General features: G+C 56.2%; 1 protein-coding gene across 1 annotated transcript in view; it reads right to left on the minus strand.

Moving 5' to 3' along the window:
- Positions 1–18055, minus strand: part of ENG (endoglin) — a 29876-nt gene that overhangs the window by 6272 nt on the left and 5549 nt on the right. The window contains exons 2-8 of the mRNA XM_054726760.1: positions 14048–14190; positions 4950–5090; positions 3814–3973; positions 3010–3175; positions 2626–2752; positions 2015–2189; positions 1637–1776 (exon numbers count right to left, since the gene is read on the minus strand). Of these exons, the coding sequence (XP_054582735.1) occupies positions 1637–1776; positions 2015–2189; positions 2626–2752; positions 3010–3175; positions 3814–3973; positions 4950–5090; positions 14048–14190 (1052 nt within the window). The remainder of the gene's footprint in view (positions 1–1636; positions 1777–2014; positions 2190–2625; positions 2753–3009; positions 3176–3813; positions 3974–4949; positions 5091–14047; positions 14191–18055) is intronic.

An 18055-nucleotide genomic window follows, 5' to 3' on the forward strand; every position in this document is an offset into this window, starting at 1 on the left:
TCAGAACAGCCAGAAGACGTCACAAAAGGGAAGATGGGGAGCTAGAATGGCCCAGTTTTTTCAAATACCCAAAATGTTACAAACAACTGTAGCCAAAATTTAAAGAACTATAACAAACCGGGAGGAATTATCTCGGTAAGAATGAAGGACAAAGGACCCACTTTTTTTTTTTTTTTTTTTTTTTTTTTTATGTAAGCTCGTAAAAATCATCAAGAAAAATACCAAGCCACAGTGATAAAGAGCCTCAGGTTATTATCAGTCATATGGAGCCATGCCCACACTCACTACTAAGCAAAGAGTATAAATTAAAATAAGACTGGAACACCACATTCCACCTCCCACATTGGCAAAGGCTTTTTTAAACAAAAATTAGAGTCAAGAGAGAGAGAGAGTCACGGTGCTCTCATAAATCAGCAGTAAAAGCTGGAATCATCTTTTGGAAAGTGGGTTGTCAACATGTATCAAAACTCCCAGAAAGTTCACTCACTTTAACCCAGCAATCTCACTAATGTGGAAATCCAGCCTAAGAAAACAACCCCATATTTTAAAAAGTCTGCACAGTGACATTTTCTGCATTTTTATAATATTACAGAACTGGAAACAAGCTAAATGTCTAAAAGGGAGGAGGGGTTAATGATGGCCTGTCAATATGATGGAATAATATGTGCTCATTAAACGCGATATTAAGTACATATGTCAAAGTTCAAAAATACGTTAAGAGACTATATAGGGAGACACACAAGTGCATATGATATGATTCCACCATATAAGAAACACACAGAGGCCCTGGTTTGTTTGGCTCAATAGATAAAGCATCAGTCTGTGGACTGAAGGGTCCCAGGTTCGATTCCGGTCAAGGGTACATGCCTGCTTGATCCTCAGTGTGGGGTGTACAAGAGGCAACTGGTCAATGACTCATCATTGATGTTTCTACCTCTCTCCCCCTCTCCCTTCCTCTCTGAAGTGAATAAAAAAAAATATATATATGTGTATATATATATAAATATCACACACACACACACACACACACACACATACACACACACAGGGAATACATTCTAGAAAGAACCAAACCAAAATGTTGGTAGCCATTGTCTTTGGATGGAGAGATTGAGATTTTCTTCTTTTCTACTTTTTTCCACATTTTTTAAAGCCTGTGTTATACTACATAATTCTATATAATAAAAGGCTAATATGCAAATTGTCCCCTCCACCAGGAGTTTGACCAGGGGGCGGGGCCAGGCCCAATCCAGCTGGATCGGGGGTGGGCTGGCTCGACCCCACCTGTGCACGAATTCATGCACCGGACCTCTAGTTTTTTAATAAATATCCTTGTTCTTCATATTGTGGAGGTATTCTGAGCACCCGGCTCAGCTTGCTTTCAGAATGAATACCGACAACGACCTCGGAGCTATGTATTGAGCACTCACTGCGCACCACAGCTGGCTCAGCGTGTCAGGCCTCATTTAGTTCTCACCACACAGTAGGAACCATTTTCAACCCCATTTCACAAGCGGGAAAACCGAAACTTGGGGAGGATGTGAGAAATCCAGGGTTAGGACCCCAAGATTCGTAGGTCAGAGGAGGGACCGGTTGGGCCCTGTCAGCCAGGCCAGAGGGGCAGGGGTTCCCTTACCCAGATAAGGTTTTTCTTGAGCTCCAGCGTCATGGTGTCATCGGAGCAGTTGGGCTGGAGCAGGGTCATGAGCAGCCCCTCGTTGCAGCTCTCCTTGGGAGGGGTGGTGGGCACAGGTGTGGGTGAGGGCGGCGGATTACCTGCGGGGCAGCAGAGGCGGGCCAGGTGCACAGTCACCGAGGGACAGCCACCAAGCGTGTCTGTAGGTAGCTACTCTCACTGTCCCCGCGTGGCAGGAGCGGACAACGGGGCTCTCACGGGCTGATGCGACCTGCTAGGCTCACACAGCGGAACGGGGTGCACACCACACGGTGGCGACTGATCCAGGGAGAGGGCAAAGGAAGGCAGGAGGGCGAGGGAAAGGAGCCGGCTGCTCACCACAGCTGCTGGCCTGAAGAGAGATGGCACTGGCCAGAGGGACCTCCACGAAGGACGCCACCACACTGGCGTTGAGCCTCTGGGCCTCCCCAAGCAGGCCCTGGGGTGTGTCTGGGAGCACGTGGCCACTGATGCTCTCCTCTGGAAAGATCTTGAAGGAGTATTTCCCAGTGGCCTAATGACAGGGCGAGAGGCAGGGCAGGGGGTCCGAGTCAGGGGCACACAGCCTGGCCGGGTGCCGCAGCCCAGCCAGGGTTCGGCCAGGCCTCTCCTTTGCTCCTGCTGTGTTCTCTGCCGGGGCCCCCTCCCCTCATCTACTGGCTACTGTTTGTCCTTCAGTTCAGCATGCGGTTCGCTGTTCTAGGAACTTTCCATGAGCCTGTGGGTGGGGTTAAGGGCCTCCCAAGGAGATGATGGAAAGCTCCCTGGAGGAGGCGGCATCTAGGTCTGAAGGAAGGACAGGCGGTGAACAGAGGAACAGGGTGGGGCCAGAAGCATCATCATCAGGTGCAAAGGCTCAGGGGTGGGAGCTGGTGCAGGGCATCTGGGCCCTCTCCTTCCGGAGCCTTGGAGAGGCCCGCACGGCTGTCCGGTCTGGGAGCAGGACTTACCCAGATCTGCATGTTGTGGTTGGCGTCGATGAGCCAGGACACGTGCGGTGGGCCCTGCAGGATGAGCACAGCGTCAGGATCCCCTGAAGTGCAGCTCAGCTTCACCTCCACAGTCACTGTCCGGGGCCTGCGGGGGGACAGACCGCCCGTCAGCGCCGGCGGGAAGGCCGGATCGGGAGGGTCCTGCCGGGGGCAGGCCAAGTGGGCACAAGGCTGTTACCTGGTGGGACGTGGGTGTGAGGAATGGATGTGGAATGGGCGGGGCTTGGGCTCATAGGGGCGGGGCCCAGAGAGAGGTGGGGGCCACTCTATTCTTACCTGGAGCGGGGAGGACAGGGGGGTGCTTAGTAGGGGAGGGGTGCCGACGGGGCCGGGCACCCTTACCTGGCCTCGGAGCCCGGCAGGACCCTCAAGATGTGCGCCTGCTTGTGACCAGCCACACCCTCCAAGGAGCAGCCGCGGACGGAGCCCTCGGTGTGCGGCCCCCATTCGAGCCTGTGGCCCATGTCCATGTTGGGCTGGAGACTGCAGGAGGACGGCGACCTCGGGGCTGCAGAGACAAGCGTCCTCAGTCCCCTTCCGGAGCAGCCGGCACCTAACACCGAGGCCCACCCTTCCCCACCGTAGAGTTGGGGCAGACAGGATGGAGCATGGGAAGTGGGGGGCATGGGAGGACCAGGGTTCAAATCTCCCCTCCACCATGTACTGCCCAGAGACCCAGGGCACGTCCCCCCGCCTCTGTTTCCTTGTCACCCACCCGGGGCTCACACGGGGATGAGCATGGCGCAGGTTAGGGAGGAAGCCCTGAGGCCAGAGCACCTCGCTGCCCGTGACCTGAAGCCATGCCATGTACTTATGGGGTCTTTATCTCCCCACCAGGGACTGTGTCTGTTCCCAGAGAGTCCCCACATGCCGTGCACAGGGCTTGGCACACAGTAGGTGCACACAGTAAATAATATGAACATGCTGTTTTTCTGGGTCAAAAAGCGGACAAGCTAGCAATTTCCCATGGTTCCCGCTCGTATTTGCTGAAGAGGCAATAACTGTCCCAATAAGGGCCTGGTTGCTCGATGTGGCCTGGGGCAAATCACGGCCCTGCTTGGCGGCTGGTGTCCCCACCGGAGGAATGGGCAGGGGAATGCGGATCCCTCCGGCCTGGAGCCCAGAGGGGCGGCGGGAGCAGCTGACCTTGGTCCAGGCGGAGGAGGATGTTCTTGGGGTCGCTCAGCTTAGCGACAGAGGTGATGGCTCCCTTGGAACCTGCCCAGGTGAGGAGCTGGCTCTTCAAGGCTGGCAGAGGTATGGCGCTGACTCCTTGGGGCATTTCGGCGATGACATGCTTGGGGTCCTGGGGAGACACGCGGAGGCTCGGGGTGCTGTTCCTGGGCCTGAGCCCGGTGCTCCTCCCCTCCCAGATCTTTCACGCTGGCCATCTCTGTCTGTCTCCATGGTGTCCCCGCTGCCAGTCTGGATTCTGTCCCAGGCGCCCCCCCCCAACCGCCCCCCCGCCCCCCGCAACTTCACTCTGCCTCTGGGCCTGTCTCCCAGGCAGCTTGGATCTGGCTCTGTCCTCCTGTCCCTCGTCTCTATCTCCCCCACCTCTGCCTCGGGACTTCCGGTGTCTGGCTGTCCCTCCCACATGGGCCCTCCTTTTTTCCATTTCCATTTTTCTTTCTGCCCCCCCGCCCCCCGCCATTATATTTGCTGTCCTCAGTCCTCACACACCCCCTCCCCCCGTTTCTCTGGCCGTAAACAACAGCTGCTCACATCTGGGGGGCACTTCCTAGGGCCTCCCACGTGGGGGAAGGAGCCCTGAGCTCCCTTGCTGGGAGTCCCCGCCGGTTACCTCTTCTCTTTAAAATGTGAGCTTTTAAAACATAATTTTTCTCCGACACAGGCCACGTTAATTAGAGCAAGTCTTGCAAATTCCACCAAGTGCAAAGAACAAAATAAATGTCTCTCATACTCCCGCTTTCCAGCCCTAACTCCTGTTACTGCCTTGTTAGGTTTCCTCCTGACCTTTTTCTCTGTATTTAAACATTTTCAAATAGACGACTTGGAATTTTTTCAAAGACAGTGACAAGGTTATTTTATGGGATGTCACCGAGTCCCCATTCTGCCACCTAACAGATGGGGAAACTGAGGCTCTGTGAGAAGATGGAGCTGCCCAGCGTTGCCCATCCACCTGCACCCCATCTCCAGGTTTAAACTCTTTACCCCCGACCCCGCTGCTTTTTGGGTTCTCTCTGTCGGGGCCCCACAGGATTCACCAGGCAGGGGCCTCCCGTGGCCGGTGCCCCCGCCTAGGGTTTGGGGTGACTCACATAAGCCAGCTGGAGCGGGACTCCGGGGGCCTGCAGCCGCAGGTGGACCATCTTGTCTAGGCCGAGGGCCAGGAGCACCTCTCGGGCCCGGGTGCCATTTTGCTTGGGCATCTGGACAGTCAGATCCAGCTGGGACAGAGCCTGGGGTGTGGGCAGGGGAAACACACACACACACACACAGACACAGGCCAATCAGGCTGACATAGACTGCGCCCCCCAGAGCAGTAGTGACGACCCTTGTCCCATCTGCCTTCACTCAGCTCTCCCTGCCCGGCCTGTCCACCCTGCCCGCCAGGGCCCAGCACAGCCTGGCCCTTAGAGGTGCTCAGGAAATACTTGCTGCACGAATGAAGGAGATTCTTCTCAGCAAATCCAAAGACAGAAAGAAAAAGACGCGATGAGCCTGATCAAGGTTTATTCCTGGGGAGCGCCTGCTGTGTACCAGGCCTGCAAGTGTCCGTGTGACTCAGAGGGCACCCTGGGCCTTGCCTGTCCCTATGCAGCAGTATCCAGGCATCAACTCCTCCCCAGTTTGCAATATTCCTGTTGGCCTTATTATTATTATTATTTTTTTTAAAATATATTTTATTGATTTTTTACAGAGAGGAAGGGAGAGAGATAGTTAGAAACATCGATGAGAGAGAAACATTGATCAGCTGCCTCCTGCACGCCCCCGACTGGGGATGTGCCTACAACCAAAGTACATGCCCTTGACCGGAATCGAACCCGGGACCTTTCAGTCCGCAGGCCGACACTCTATCCACTGAGCCAAACCGGTTTTGGCGGCCTTATTATTTTTAAAAAATATTTTTTTATTGATTTCAGAGAGGAAGGGAGAGGGAGAGAGAGATAGAAACATCAACGATGAGAGAGAATCATTGATCGGCTGCCTCTTGCACAGCCCCTATGGGTGATGGGGATTGAGCCTGCAACCCGGGCATGTGCCCCGACCAGGAATCAAACCGTGATCTCCTGGTTCCCAGGGCGATGCTTATCCACTGAGCAACCCCAGCCAGGCTGACCTTATTATATTATATTAAAAAGTACTAAAATGCTCATCTTTTTGTCAATATACTACCATTGTCTTGATATTTTTAAGAATGTGAAGTTGTGATTATTTATATCTTGAGAGATAGGTACTGCATTAAAATTTTTAATTGATCATGGTGTATGTATTTAGAACGCTTCCAGAACAACAACAAATAACAACAACAGATAATAATAATAACAACAACAGCAACAACACATATAGTGCTTACTATGTGCCAGGACTGTTCTAAGTACTTTATCTAATGACTCCTAAAGAGGTAGGTACCATTATAAGTCTCACAGATGAGGAAACAGGGCACAGAGAGGGGAAGTCATTTGCCCACGAACACACAGCAAATAAGTATGGAGCTTAGGATGTGGTCCTGGGCAGGCCTCTCCTCTCAGCCACTGTACCGCCAGCCACAGTTTTCTATGTCTCTTTATTCCCAAGAAGAAAAGAGAACACAGCGATCCACAAAGGCAAAGCTTCTATTGAAGGGCTATCTGCTCTACTCGAAGACGTTCTGGGCCAGAGTTAACTGAAACCCTAACTCCAGCTGCTCTCGAAAGCTGGAAATCTCCGCAAAGACACAGCCTGACCCCAAACATCTCCTCAAACTTATCAAACACGAGGGAGAGATTTCAAGATGGAGAGATCAGTGGAAAATTTTTAATTTAACCTCTAATTATCTCCTGGCCATTTCCCCAAATGATGTCACAGAGCTGGACAGAATGTTTTAGCCGCTGGAAAATTTGCCGAGAAGTGTTTCCGTTCCTCAGGAACGACACCATAGTCACTCTTTGTTTGTACGTGTGTGCCTTAAAACAAAAGAGCAAATACCATTCCATTTTCAATGTTTCACAAGTAACTTTTTTTTTTTTTTCATTTTAAGGAGCTATTTAGGGAGCTTATTTTTGAAGAATTCTTTTTATGCTAATTTATAGCAGAATGAGTGTTTGAAATTTATGTATAAGTTCACAATTTTTGTTAATTAGTGTTGTCTGATGGGTTTATAACTTTTGATTTTTGAAATCTCATGTTTCATCAATTTTCCAAAATACGATGCATTCTAAACTTTAAAAATTAAGTACAGGATTTAATATCATATTTTGGTCAAACAGGAGATACAAATATAAATATTAGAACTGCCATTTTGTCCCAGGATTGTGTCACCGCTTGAAGTTAATGGAAGAGAAGGGAGAGCCACCTCGTCATGGGGAGAAAGGCCCGGCTCAGCCGAGCTGCCAGAACCTTGACAATGGGCGCACCCAGCTTCCTTACCTTGACTGCGAATGTACTGTTAGCTTCAACAATGGAACATGATTGCACAACTCTGTATATATGCTAAAAACCACTCAACTGTGCCTTTTAAACGGACTAATTTTATCTCGATAAAGCTGTTCACATACACACAACAATTGAATATCAGTAATTTCACATGCGTCAGCCTAATCCATGCCTGGCCCTGTACTGAGCATGATGCACACCCTCTCGCCGAAGCGGGGTTGGGTATTCTCCCATTTTACAGATGCAGCAAGTGAGGCTCAGGGAACTGCCGGAGAGTGGCGACGTCAGGCACCCAGTGCAAGTCAGCCTGGTGCCCGAGTGGGGCCCACAGCCCCTGGACCTCTGGGCAGCTCGCCTAGTCTTCTCTCCCCCAAATCACCCAGAGGAGTGAGCACTGAGACTCCACACACGGCAAACCGATGGACCCCACGGTCTGGAGGTCCATCCTTTGGCCCTCGGTGAACTCCCACAGGCCGAGAGCACTGCAGGTGACAGAGAGCAGCTGGGAGCGCAGCCCCTGGGCTGGGAGGAAGGAGCCTCCTGAACATTCATTCTTGCTGCTGTTCTGCAAATGCCCCTGTTCCCCTGTGCCTCAGTTTCCCCATCTGTGAAACAGGGGTAGGACGAGGTTAGGAACCAACACCAGGTGGGGCTCTGGATAAAGGAAATAAAAAGAGAACTGGTGTGGCCCAGTGGACTGAGCTTCGTTCCATGGACCAAGAGGTCCCAGGTTCGATTCCCGGTCAGGGCACATGCCCGGGTTGTGGGCTCAATCCCCAGTAGGGGGCGTGTAGGAGGCAGCCGAGTGATGTTTCTCTCTCTCATCGATGCTTCTCTCTCTCTCTCCCTTCCTCTCTAAAAATAAATAAAAACATATTTTTTTAGAAAAGAGAAGTGGAGGTCAGGGTCGGGTCATGCTGAGGGGGAGGGGACGAGAAGAGTGGAACCTTTGTCACCACACTCAGCTCTTCTCCCAGAGCTCACACCCCAAACGCCCACTCAGTTGTCACCAAGCCCCTCCCTGTGGCTTTGGGGGCTGGAGCGGGGTGGGGTCTGAGGCCAGATCGTCATGGGCCAGGACCACACAGCACGCGAGCAGTGTGGACACTCGGGGAGGCTGTCCAGGATCTCCGAGCTCCTGGGACTGGCTGAGTCCGGCTGGTTACGAGAAAAGCCCAGTCTGGGTTTCCACAGCAAACATTTCCAGCCCGTGGCCCTGACTCATCGACACGGTCGCTCACACGCACACTGACTTCCCTCTTCCCTCCCCGCCGGGAGCCCAAAGGCAAAGACAGGGGCCTGCCTTGCCCCCCACCCTCAAGCTCCCAGTCTTCCTAAGGCATCCTGGGAATTCTGAGAGCCCAGCCGAGGCGGGATGGCCAGCCACCCCTTACCCCCAGCTCTGCAACCCGGGCCAGCCTGGGTCTGCCCGGCCTCTTCCCTGAATGGGTGGGCGGGAGACCACGTTTCTATTTTTGGGCCAGTGTCCCACAGATGCCATTGTTGGCCGGGCGGTCGGTGGCGGGAAGGGGGGATTTCGGTGAGGAGGCCCTGAGTACTAGTAGCCACTTATAGAAAGTTGCTTCCAGCAATTCTTCTAGGCGTGGAGCCTCGGGGCTGCCTGCAGCTCCCACCCTCCTAGGGTCAGACTGGAGCCGGGCAGATTGGAGCCAGACGTCCCTCTGTCCAGCCCAGCAGACTCAGATGGTACATACAGGCGGGCTGGCAGGGGAAGGGGTCAAAGCCAGGCTGATCTGAATTCAAACCAGTGGCCCTGGGCAGTTATGTCTCTCTGGGCCTCAGTTTCCTGATCAGGAAAATGGGCTGAACAATATGGCCACTTCATAGACTTTTGAGGATTCAGTGAGGTTCTGCCTGCAGGGTGAGCTGTCCAGTGCCCACCTAAACAGAGTAGTAGACAGCCTTCACTAGCGCCGATCCCCTCCTTGCCCATTCATCCAGAGATGCCATGGTTTGCGCCCTGTGGAGGTCAGCATAGAGGTGGGCAGCAGGGAGCTGGAACTGGGACATGCCTCAGTCACACCTCACTGTGGCACCCCCTCTCTGAGCCTCCGTCTCCCCATCTGGGTAGGGAGGAGTTGGGATCAGTGTGGCCCCTGGATTCCATCCTGCCTCCTAGGGGTTCCAGTGTTTGACATCTGGGAGGTGTGATCTCCAGCCAAGTGGCCACAGGAGTGGGCTTCCAGAACCCCCAGGGGAGAGATGCTACCTTCCCTAGCTGAGGGCCCTGGTCAGCCTGCGCCCCCCACCCCTACTTCATTTGCCTGAACTGGGCCCAGCTAGGGCTTCTGTGCTTTCAGTGGGGGACAGAAAGGAGGCACAGCTCTGTCCGTCAGACCTTGGCAGAGAACAAGAGGAACACTCCCAAACAACCAATAATGAAGGACAAGTGACACCACTAACCCCTTGGAAATGGCCAATAGCAAATGTTTATATGTGTATATTCTTCCCCTCCTTTCTCCCATTATTCACTCACTCACCCATCCAACCATCCATCCATCCGTCCGTCCATCCATCCATCCATCCATCCATCCGTCCAATATTTATTCCCAGACTGACCCTGAGCTGGACACTGGGGATACAGCAGTGAGAGCAGACGCCATCCCTGCCTATCCTGTCTGACCCCCAAACCATGCCCCTCCACCAAGCCTGCCCCAGATACCTGCAAGGCCTAGGGCCGTGGTCGGCAAACCGGCTCGCGAGCCACATGAGGCTCTTTGGCCCCTTGAGTGTGGCTCTTCCACAAAAGACCATGGCCTGGGCGAGTCTATTTTGAAGAAGTGGCATTAGAAGAAGTTTAAGATAAAAAAATGTGGCTCTCAAAAGAAATTTCAATCGTTGTACTGTTGATATTTGGCGCTGTTGACTAATGAGTTTGCCGACCACTGCCCTAGGGCAAGAGTACAAATGGCAGGCCCTGGCTCCCAGGCCACCCCCTTCTCTTCACACGTTCACAGGTGAACAACCCAGCTCGGGTGCCCAAGCTCTGCCATTCCCACCCCCTGCAATAGTCACCTTGTCAGCCTCCAGGTTGAGGGGAGCTTAACCAGCCACGCTGTGTCCCCCTTAGAGGATGGGACAAGAGAGAGCCCCATGCCGCTGGGGGTTTAGGCTCGGTGCATTTGAGCAGGGATCTCTGGAGTCCTAGGTACCCACAGCTGGAAGAGGGCCAGAGAGGATCTAATTGTGGGGTCCGGGCGGATCCCCCTTTGCCCAGGTCGGAGGGCACAACCTCCCAGGACATTCTGGGGGAACCTGGGGCCCCTCCTGCTCTCCCTCTGTCTGAGCAGCCTTGCCTGCCCCTCAGGCCAGGAGTAAGTCAGTGCAAGAGCCCAGCAGGTTCCATCGGCTTGTGGGGGGCGTGCTCTGCTCCCCGAGTTTGCCAAGAAGCGGGGTGAATCACGGGCTGTCCCAGCTCTGGCCCGGCTGCCTGGGGTTTGCTGGGCGGACAGCAGGTCAGTCCAGTCAGCCTGACGGGAATCTCTGAGACACCAGGCTGGCTTCCTGTCTCCGCGGGTCAGGATGTGACCCTGGGCCCCCTCCCGGAACCCAGGCTCCGGCCTGCCCTTCGGGGACCCAGCGAGAGAGAGCCCCGGCCCAGTGGCCCCCTTGTCTGTCTGTAAACCTCCCCAACACACACACTCACTCTCTCTCTCTCTGGACCTCTCTTCCCTGAGGCTCTCGGCTGCCAAGTTCATGTGCCGCCCACGCACAGGAAATCTGAGGACCCGAGGCCACGCGGGGATGGACGGGAAAGCGGGGCGCTGTGCCAGCGCCCGCAGAACGTGCCCGCAGCTCGGGGGAGACTGGGCTGGTGGCTGAGACGGCCGCCACCCCCACGACCGCTGCCAGTTCGTGCCTCTCGCCTTTAAGCCTTTGCTCAGGCGGTGCCCTCTGCCTGGAATGCCCTTGACCTTCCTCTCTGTCTGACTGCACGGGGAGCCGCTTCCCTGAAGTCCCCTTCCCTCCACGTTCAGTGCTTGTCCTCCTGGGGTCCACAGCCCCCTCCACCCGCGGTCCCCCATCGCCGACTCCATCACTCAGCACCGGGGCTGCTGGCACCCACCTTGGCCTAGAAGTGGCCAAGGGCAGGGCCCAGGTCCGCTTTCTCTCTAGGCACAGAGCAGGCACCTGGCAAGGACTGGTTCAGGGGGGCTAGGGAGCCGGGGACTTCATCCTTGGGTGCTGCTTGGGGAGGAAGGTGCTGCCCAGGGAGCCACAGGCCCTTCGGCGTCACAGCAGGAGGATCTGGGGAGACCGACTGCTGGGCTAGACCCTCGGGGTAGGGGGGCCAGGAGCACCAGGGGGTGGAGGGGCTCCAGCAGGCGGGACCTCAGGTCCCCCCTCTGAAAGCAGACGCACAGCCCCGGCCCCCGCTACCTGATAGCAAGAACCTTCGGGGATCAAGTTAATTTTTGATTTGCTCTGAGGATGTTCTGTGGCAGGCCGGGCACCATGGGGTATTCACAGGTGAGACCCGGAGCCCAGAGAGCAGCCGGTATAGAAACAAGCACGGCCACTGGGTGGCGGGCAGTCCTCTGGGCAGGCCTGCGCTCCGTGCATGGCCTGCGCTGTCCCATGGATTCCCACAGGCCCCTGGGAGGGGGGACTGGGGTCTCCAGATCTCCCCCGGGGAAACCGAGGCAGTCCAAAGCCATGCTGTCATACGTGGAGGAGCCAAAGTTCCATTCGAAGGCTAGCTGGCTCCAGAGCCCATGTTCTTAAGCCCTTCATCAAGGTCACATAGCAGTGCACGTATGTCTCCATTCCTTCACTCACTCAGACCTTCAACAGCCGTTGGGCATATGCCAGGCCCTGGCCCAGATCCCGATACTCCGATGCTCTTTGGTGAGTCCCTGAGCACAAGAAATGTGTGTCTACTGGAGAGTGGGGAGAAGGAGCCCCCTCAACAGTACACGAGGTGCTGGCCAGTGACAGATCCAGGACTGGAGCCCCGAACCCTCGAATCCCAGCTCTCTCCCCACCCCTCCAACGCACATGCCTGGCAGTCCTAGAGCCTGCAGCCCGGCCCCCGGAACCAAAAGCCAGACGCCCCATGGACTGAGTTCTCTGGAAGAGGCCGAGGGTGACAGGGAGGGTGTGTTGTCGTGAGCTCTCAGATGATGAGTTACAGGGGCACCCTGCCATTCCCCCGCACACCCTCCAATGACTGTCACTGCCCCCAGGAGAAAGACCAAACTCCTTACTATGACGCCGGGGCCTGTTCCATCTCCCCAGCCCTGCCCCGAGGCGAACTACATGCTACAACCGCAGCGAACCACACGCTGCCCACAGCCTCGGCCCACTCCCTGCCTGCCTGTGCATTCACTTTACCCTCTGCTCTTCCCTCCGCCGCCTTCTCTCATGAGCTTCTGTTGTTGCTTCCTCCGGGAAGCCCTCCCTCACCCCACAGCAGCGGGGGTGCCCCTGCCCTGTGCTGACCAAGGAGGCATCCATCGCCCGGACCCTGGCTGGCTGTCCACACACCTGCCTCCCACAGACCGGGGTGCTTGGCAGGTGGCCTTTCTCTGACTCTGGCTCACTGTGGATTGATTAGGGGCGGGGAAGGGGTGGGGGGGAGTCCCCGTCACCCAGAGGAGGCACGGAGACCCAGACAGTAGAACAAGCACAGTGAACTTGCAGAGGGCAATCTCGTTTTCCACATCATCACCAACGTGAAAAAAATTACAATGGCCCTGAAAACCACACAACGTGTGTTCGGCACTATCTGCCGTTCGGGGATTATCGAGCCCCACAGTCCTCAGGGCAGGCAGGGCGGTGGGGAGCAGGCCCCCCGATATTGGTGGTCTGGGAACTGTCTTATCATCGCACAAACGCAGGGCAACTTAACAGTTTCGGGGGCCAGTTGGCCACAAGCTCACTCGGAGCTGACACCATTAAATCGCTATCAGGACCCGAGGCCACATCGGCCAGGTGTGGTCACCAGCCCAGGCGGCCAGGCGACGCCTGAACACGGAGATCCCCTGGGGGGCCAGGTGACGGCCTGGCTTGGAGTCCCTGGGGATCTAGGGTGAACTCTGGCCGTGGACACGTTGCTTCGCCTCTCTAGGCCTGCCTCAGTTTCCTCCTCTGAAAAATGGGGTTCATAACAGACCCTGCCAGATGGGCCCGTGGGAGATTTAATATATGTCATGGTTTTAAACTCACTTCCTGTACATAGTAGGCCTAGCACAGTACCTAACACAGTGAACACTTAGTAGGTGTGTTATGAGGAGGGACTTGGAAGAACTCAGGGGTGGGCCGCAGGAGGGTTCTCGGGTGGGGCTGGCATTACTGGCTTCCGGTCTGCGGCGAGTGGCTGCTTGCCAGGCCACAGGTGTTCGGAGAAGGGCATTCCAGGGAGGGAGAGGTAGGCCCCACGGAGGAAAGAACTTTCTCAAAGTCAGCGCTGCCTCGAGCGGGGCTGTGTCTGCTGAGGAGCTCCCGGCACTGGGGACGCATGAACCACAACTCACCTGGCCCACTCCGCTGCCCACCCGGCTCTCCTCCACTCGATCTCCGGCCAACCCAGCCCTTCCTGCCCGGGCCTCGTGGTGACGGCCAGAGGACTGCCCCAAGGCTGGCCCCAGAAATGCCACCCTTTGCAGGCCCTGTGAGATGGTCAGGTCTCCCTCCTGGCAGGGTCCCTGGTGAGGACTCGGCCCGCTGCTCCAGGGACAGCCCCAAGGAAGACTCCCCTCCCCCCACGGGCCTGGGCCTACCTCTAAGTCCCTACCCGACCCTGCCATCCGGCACTCACCCTTGGGAACTCCAAGAAGAGGATGTGAACTTCGACGGTGGCATTGGGGACCTGTGCCACGCAGCCCGCAGGAACCTGGTTGGTGATGTATGTCACCTCGTTGTCCACAGGCTGTAGGTCGCAATGGACTGCTTCTGCAACACCTGTTAGGGAGGCACAGCCAGAGAGAGGGCCGGTAAGAACAGGTGGTGACAATGCCGCCCACTTTCTGAATGCCTACTGGGTGCTGGGCGTTGACTAAGGGCTTTACTGCATCCTCACAGCTACCCTGCAGGGTGGATATCATTGTATCCATTCCACAGATGAAGAAACCGAGGCTCAGAAAGGAAAAGTCTCTTGCCTGAAGCCACAGTGCTCCTAGGTGTCAGGTGGATAGATAAAATGCAGGATACCCCGTTATATGTGAGTAAGTAAAAAAATGAATAAGTTTTAAAGTACGAGCATATCCCAAGTATTGCCTGGGATATACTTACCCTACAATTTTTCCATTGTTTATCTGAAACTCAAATGTCACGGGGCACCCTATATTTTACTTGCTACACCTGGCGACTCTAATTGTGCAGGGGGGGGGGGGGGCACGCGTTGGCACACCCCAGCCTGCAGTCTGGGTGAAATTCGGAAGGAAGGCGAGAGCTGAGATTGGAACACAGAACTTCCTCTCTTGTGCCTCGAGGGGGCCGGGGGCATGGGCCAAGGAGGGCTGAGCGCTCCTGGTCCCCAGGGAGGGGTGAGGCGGGGGGCAGCCCAGGTCTGCAGGCGGCTGCGGTAGGGTAGGCGCCGAGCCTGCCACGGGGCTGCCCGGAAGCGCGGGTCCTGAGGGAAGGGAATGGAATTTCACCCCGACCCGGCAGAGGAGGAAGAGGAAATGAGGCCCCTACACCTCGTCCTGAGGAATGTGCCGGGGGAAGGGGGGCTCCGGGGGAGGGAAGGAGGACAGAGGAGGGGAGACTGTTTGGAAGTTTGTGTCTCCATCTTGTCGCGCTCACTTCCTGTTTTCTTGGAGATCAAAGTTGGGCGAGGAGGGACTGGTCGCACGTCCAGCCGTCCAGCCGACGCCAGCTCAGAGCAGGGAGTAGGGAGGCTTCTTCTGAATCAGCGCTCGGCCTACCCGGCCTCTCCCCCACCTTTCCTCCTCTCCCCCACCTTTCCGCCGCCCGCCGTGGGCTCAGGACCACCAGAGGTCAGAGAGGACATCGGGACCACCAGAGGTCAGAGAGGACATCGGGACCACCAGAGGTCAGAGAGGACATTGGGACCACCAGAGGTCAGAGGGGACATCGGGACCACCAGAGGTCAGAGAGGACATCGGGACCACCAGAGGTCAGAGAGGACATCGGGACCACCAGAGGTCAGAGAGGACATCGGGACCACCAGAGGTCAGAGAGGACATCGGGACCACCAGAGGTCAGAGAGGACATCGGGACCACCAGAGGTCAGAGAGGACATCGGGACCACCAGAGGTCAGAGAGGACATCGGGACCACCAGAGGTCAGAGAGGACATCGGGACCACCAGAGGTCAGAGAGGACATCGGGACCACCAGAGGTCAGAGGAGAACACCGGGTGGCCGCCCGGCCACGGAGCCATCTCCCAGCAGCAGCTGGGAAGGGGACGTCCCGCACGAGGACGTCTGGCCACCACGGGGCCCTGCCTGGACCTGTCCTGTGCCAGGGACTCCAGGGAGCCTGCGTAATGCAGCGTTTTGGTTAAAAGCAAGGTCCCTGAAGCCAGGCTGCCCTGGGTGCGAACCTCAGGCCCAACAGCCACATGGCTTTGGTGAATGAGTTCACCACTTGGGGCTTCCGTCTCCTTGTCTGTGAAAGGACAGTGAGAAGAGAAAACACGACCCGGAGAGGCGGGGAGGACTCCATGAGGAAGAGCATCTGCTGGCTCCTTTATCACATTTACGTGATGGACTTCACCCTGGAGAATCGGCTCTCTGGTGGGGGGAGGAGGGGCAGCCTGCAGGCGAGGGACTCCGAGAGGGTCTGATGGGGGAGTCAGGCCAGCCATCCCTCATCCCAGGACACTCAACCGTGACACCAGCCCCTTGTGGCCCACCAGGCCTCTCAGAGCTCCCCTCCCTCTCCCTTTCCCAACCACTGAACACACTTCTTGGCTGTTACCTAGTCCAAGCACCTCCTATGCAGATGGGGAGACTGAGGCCCGGAGAGGCTAACGGTGCCGGAGCCGCACTGCACACGGCTGACCAGGCTGGGCCTCGGACCCACCTCGCCCCGCATGACCCAGGGTCTGGTCTGCAGATTAGCACAGCGCCTTCCTCCTTCCCTTCGGACTTTCCCTGCCCCCTCCCCAGACTTCCAGGAACCCCAGTTCCTCCCAGATTGCCGATTGCCGGGCCGCCTGCTCCACCTCCTCCATGCCGTCAGCGCACGGCCATTATGTAATGATCAGATAACAGGCCAGGCTGGGAGATCAGATAAGAGGCCCATTTATTTTGGGGCCTTTTCGAATCCTGGCCGCCCCCACCCCGCAGACGAGAATGGGGAGACAGGAGGGAGTGTGACGCCCAGGCCTGTCTCCTGGAGCCGGAGGCGGGTCCAGACAGAGCTGAAAACAATCCCCTGGCACCAAGGGAAACTCTGGGCCTCCCGGGACCTGCACTGGAGGAGGCGCCACTGGGGGCCTGGGTGACCGCCCGCCTAGTGAGAAACTGGGGAGCTACCTTCCCACCTCTGCCCCCTTCCTCCTCCTCCCTGACCAACAGCCACGGACATTGGTGTTCCCTGACCCCACGGGCTTTCCAGATGCCACTCCTAGAACCTCGGGAGGCCACAGATGATCATGCATCCGGAGAAGAAGCATCTCCGGAGTCAGATGTCCTGGGTCCAATCCCTGCCTCTTCACAAGCTGGTCACCTCGAGCAAAAGCCTGACTTAGCCGAGCCTCAGTTTCCCCATTTGCAAAACAGCTTCCATCATGCTCACTGGGCCCTGCACTGTTGCAGGCTCCCCATGAGCTCATTCATCTGATCCTCGCAGGAGCCCACGGAGCGGGTACTGTCATTAGAGCCATTTGACACGCGAGGAAACTGGGGTTCAGGGAGGTGCAAGAATGAGCCCGAGCTTACCCAGCTACTCAGTGGCAGGGCCTGTATTTGAACCCGGACAGCCCGGCTCCAGCACCCAGCACCCAGCACCCACTTCTAGGCTGTGTGTCCGCAAGGTGAGGGACCCATGGAAAGCGCCTGGACCCAGCAAGTGGCCTGTGGCTATTGAATCGCCAGGGCAGACCCTTCATGACGGGTCTTTCCTGCCTTCTTCTTCTTTAGTCACCCAGCCACCCTTCGCTCCTTTCAGGGCCCAATTGTACCCTCACTCATCCCCCAGCTCCTAGGCCAACCACTCCCCTGGGCCTGGCCGCTAGCGAGGCCTCCACACTCCTTTCTCCAGTCTTCCTCATAACTCCCCAATGAGCCAGGACCACATTCCACAACCTAAAGTGGAGTTAAAAAGTACAGGGGTCTGGACCCTGGCCGGTTTGGCTCAGTGGATAGAGCGTCGGCCTGCGGACTGAAGGGTCCCGGGTTCGATTCTGGTCAAGGGCATGTACCTTGGTTGCAGGCACATCCCCGGTGGGGGGGGTGTGTAGGAGGCAGCTGATCGATGTTTCTAACTCTCTATCCCTCTCCCTTCCTCTCTGTAAAAAATCAATAAAATATATATATTTTTTTAAAATACAGGGATCTGGCCTGGCTGGCGTGGCTCAGTGGTTGAGTGTTGATCTATGAACCAGGAGGTCCAGGAGGTCACGGTTCAATTCCTGGTCAGGGCACATGCCCGGGCTGAGGGCTTGATCCCCAGTGGGGAGTGTGCCGGAGGCAGCCAATCAATGATTCTCTCTCATCATTGATGTTTCTATCTCTCTCCCTCTTTCTTCCTCTCTGAAATCAATATATATATATATATATATATATATATATATATATATACACACACACACACACACACACACACACACACACACATACAGGGATCTGATAGATGCC

Source organism: Eptesicus fuscus, chromosome 15, assembly GCF_027574615.1.
Source record: "Eptesicus fuscus isolate TK198812 chromosome 15, DD_ASM_mEF_20220401, whole genome shotgun sequence".
NCBI lineage: Eukaryota > Metazoa > Chordata > Mammalia > Chiroptera > Vespertilionidae > Eptesicus > Eptesicus fuscus.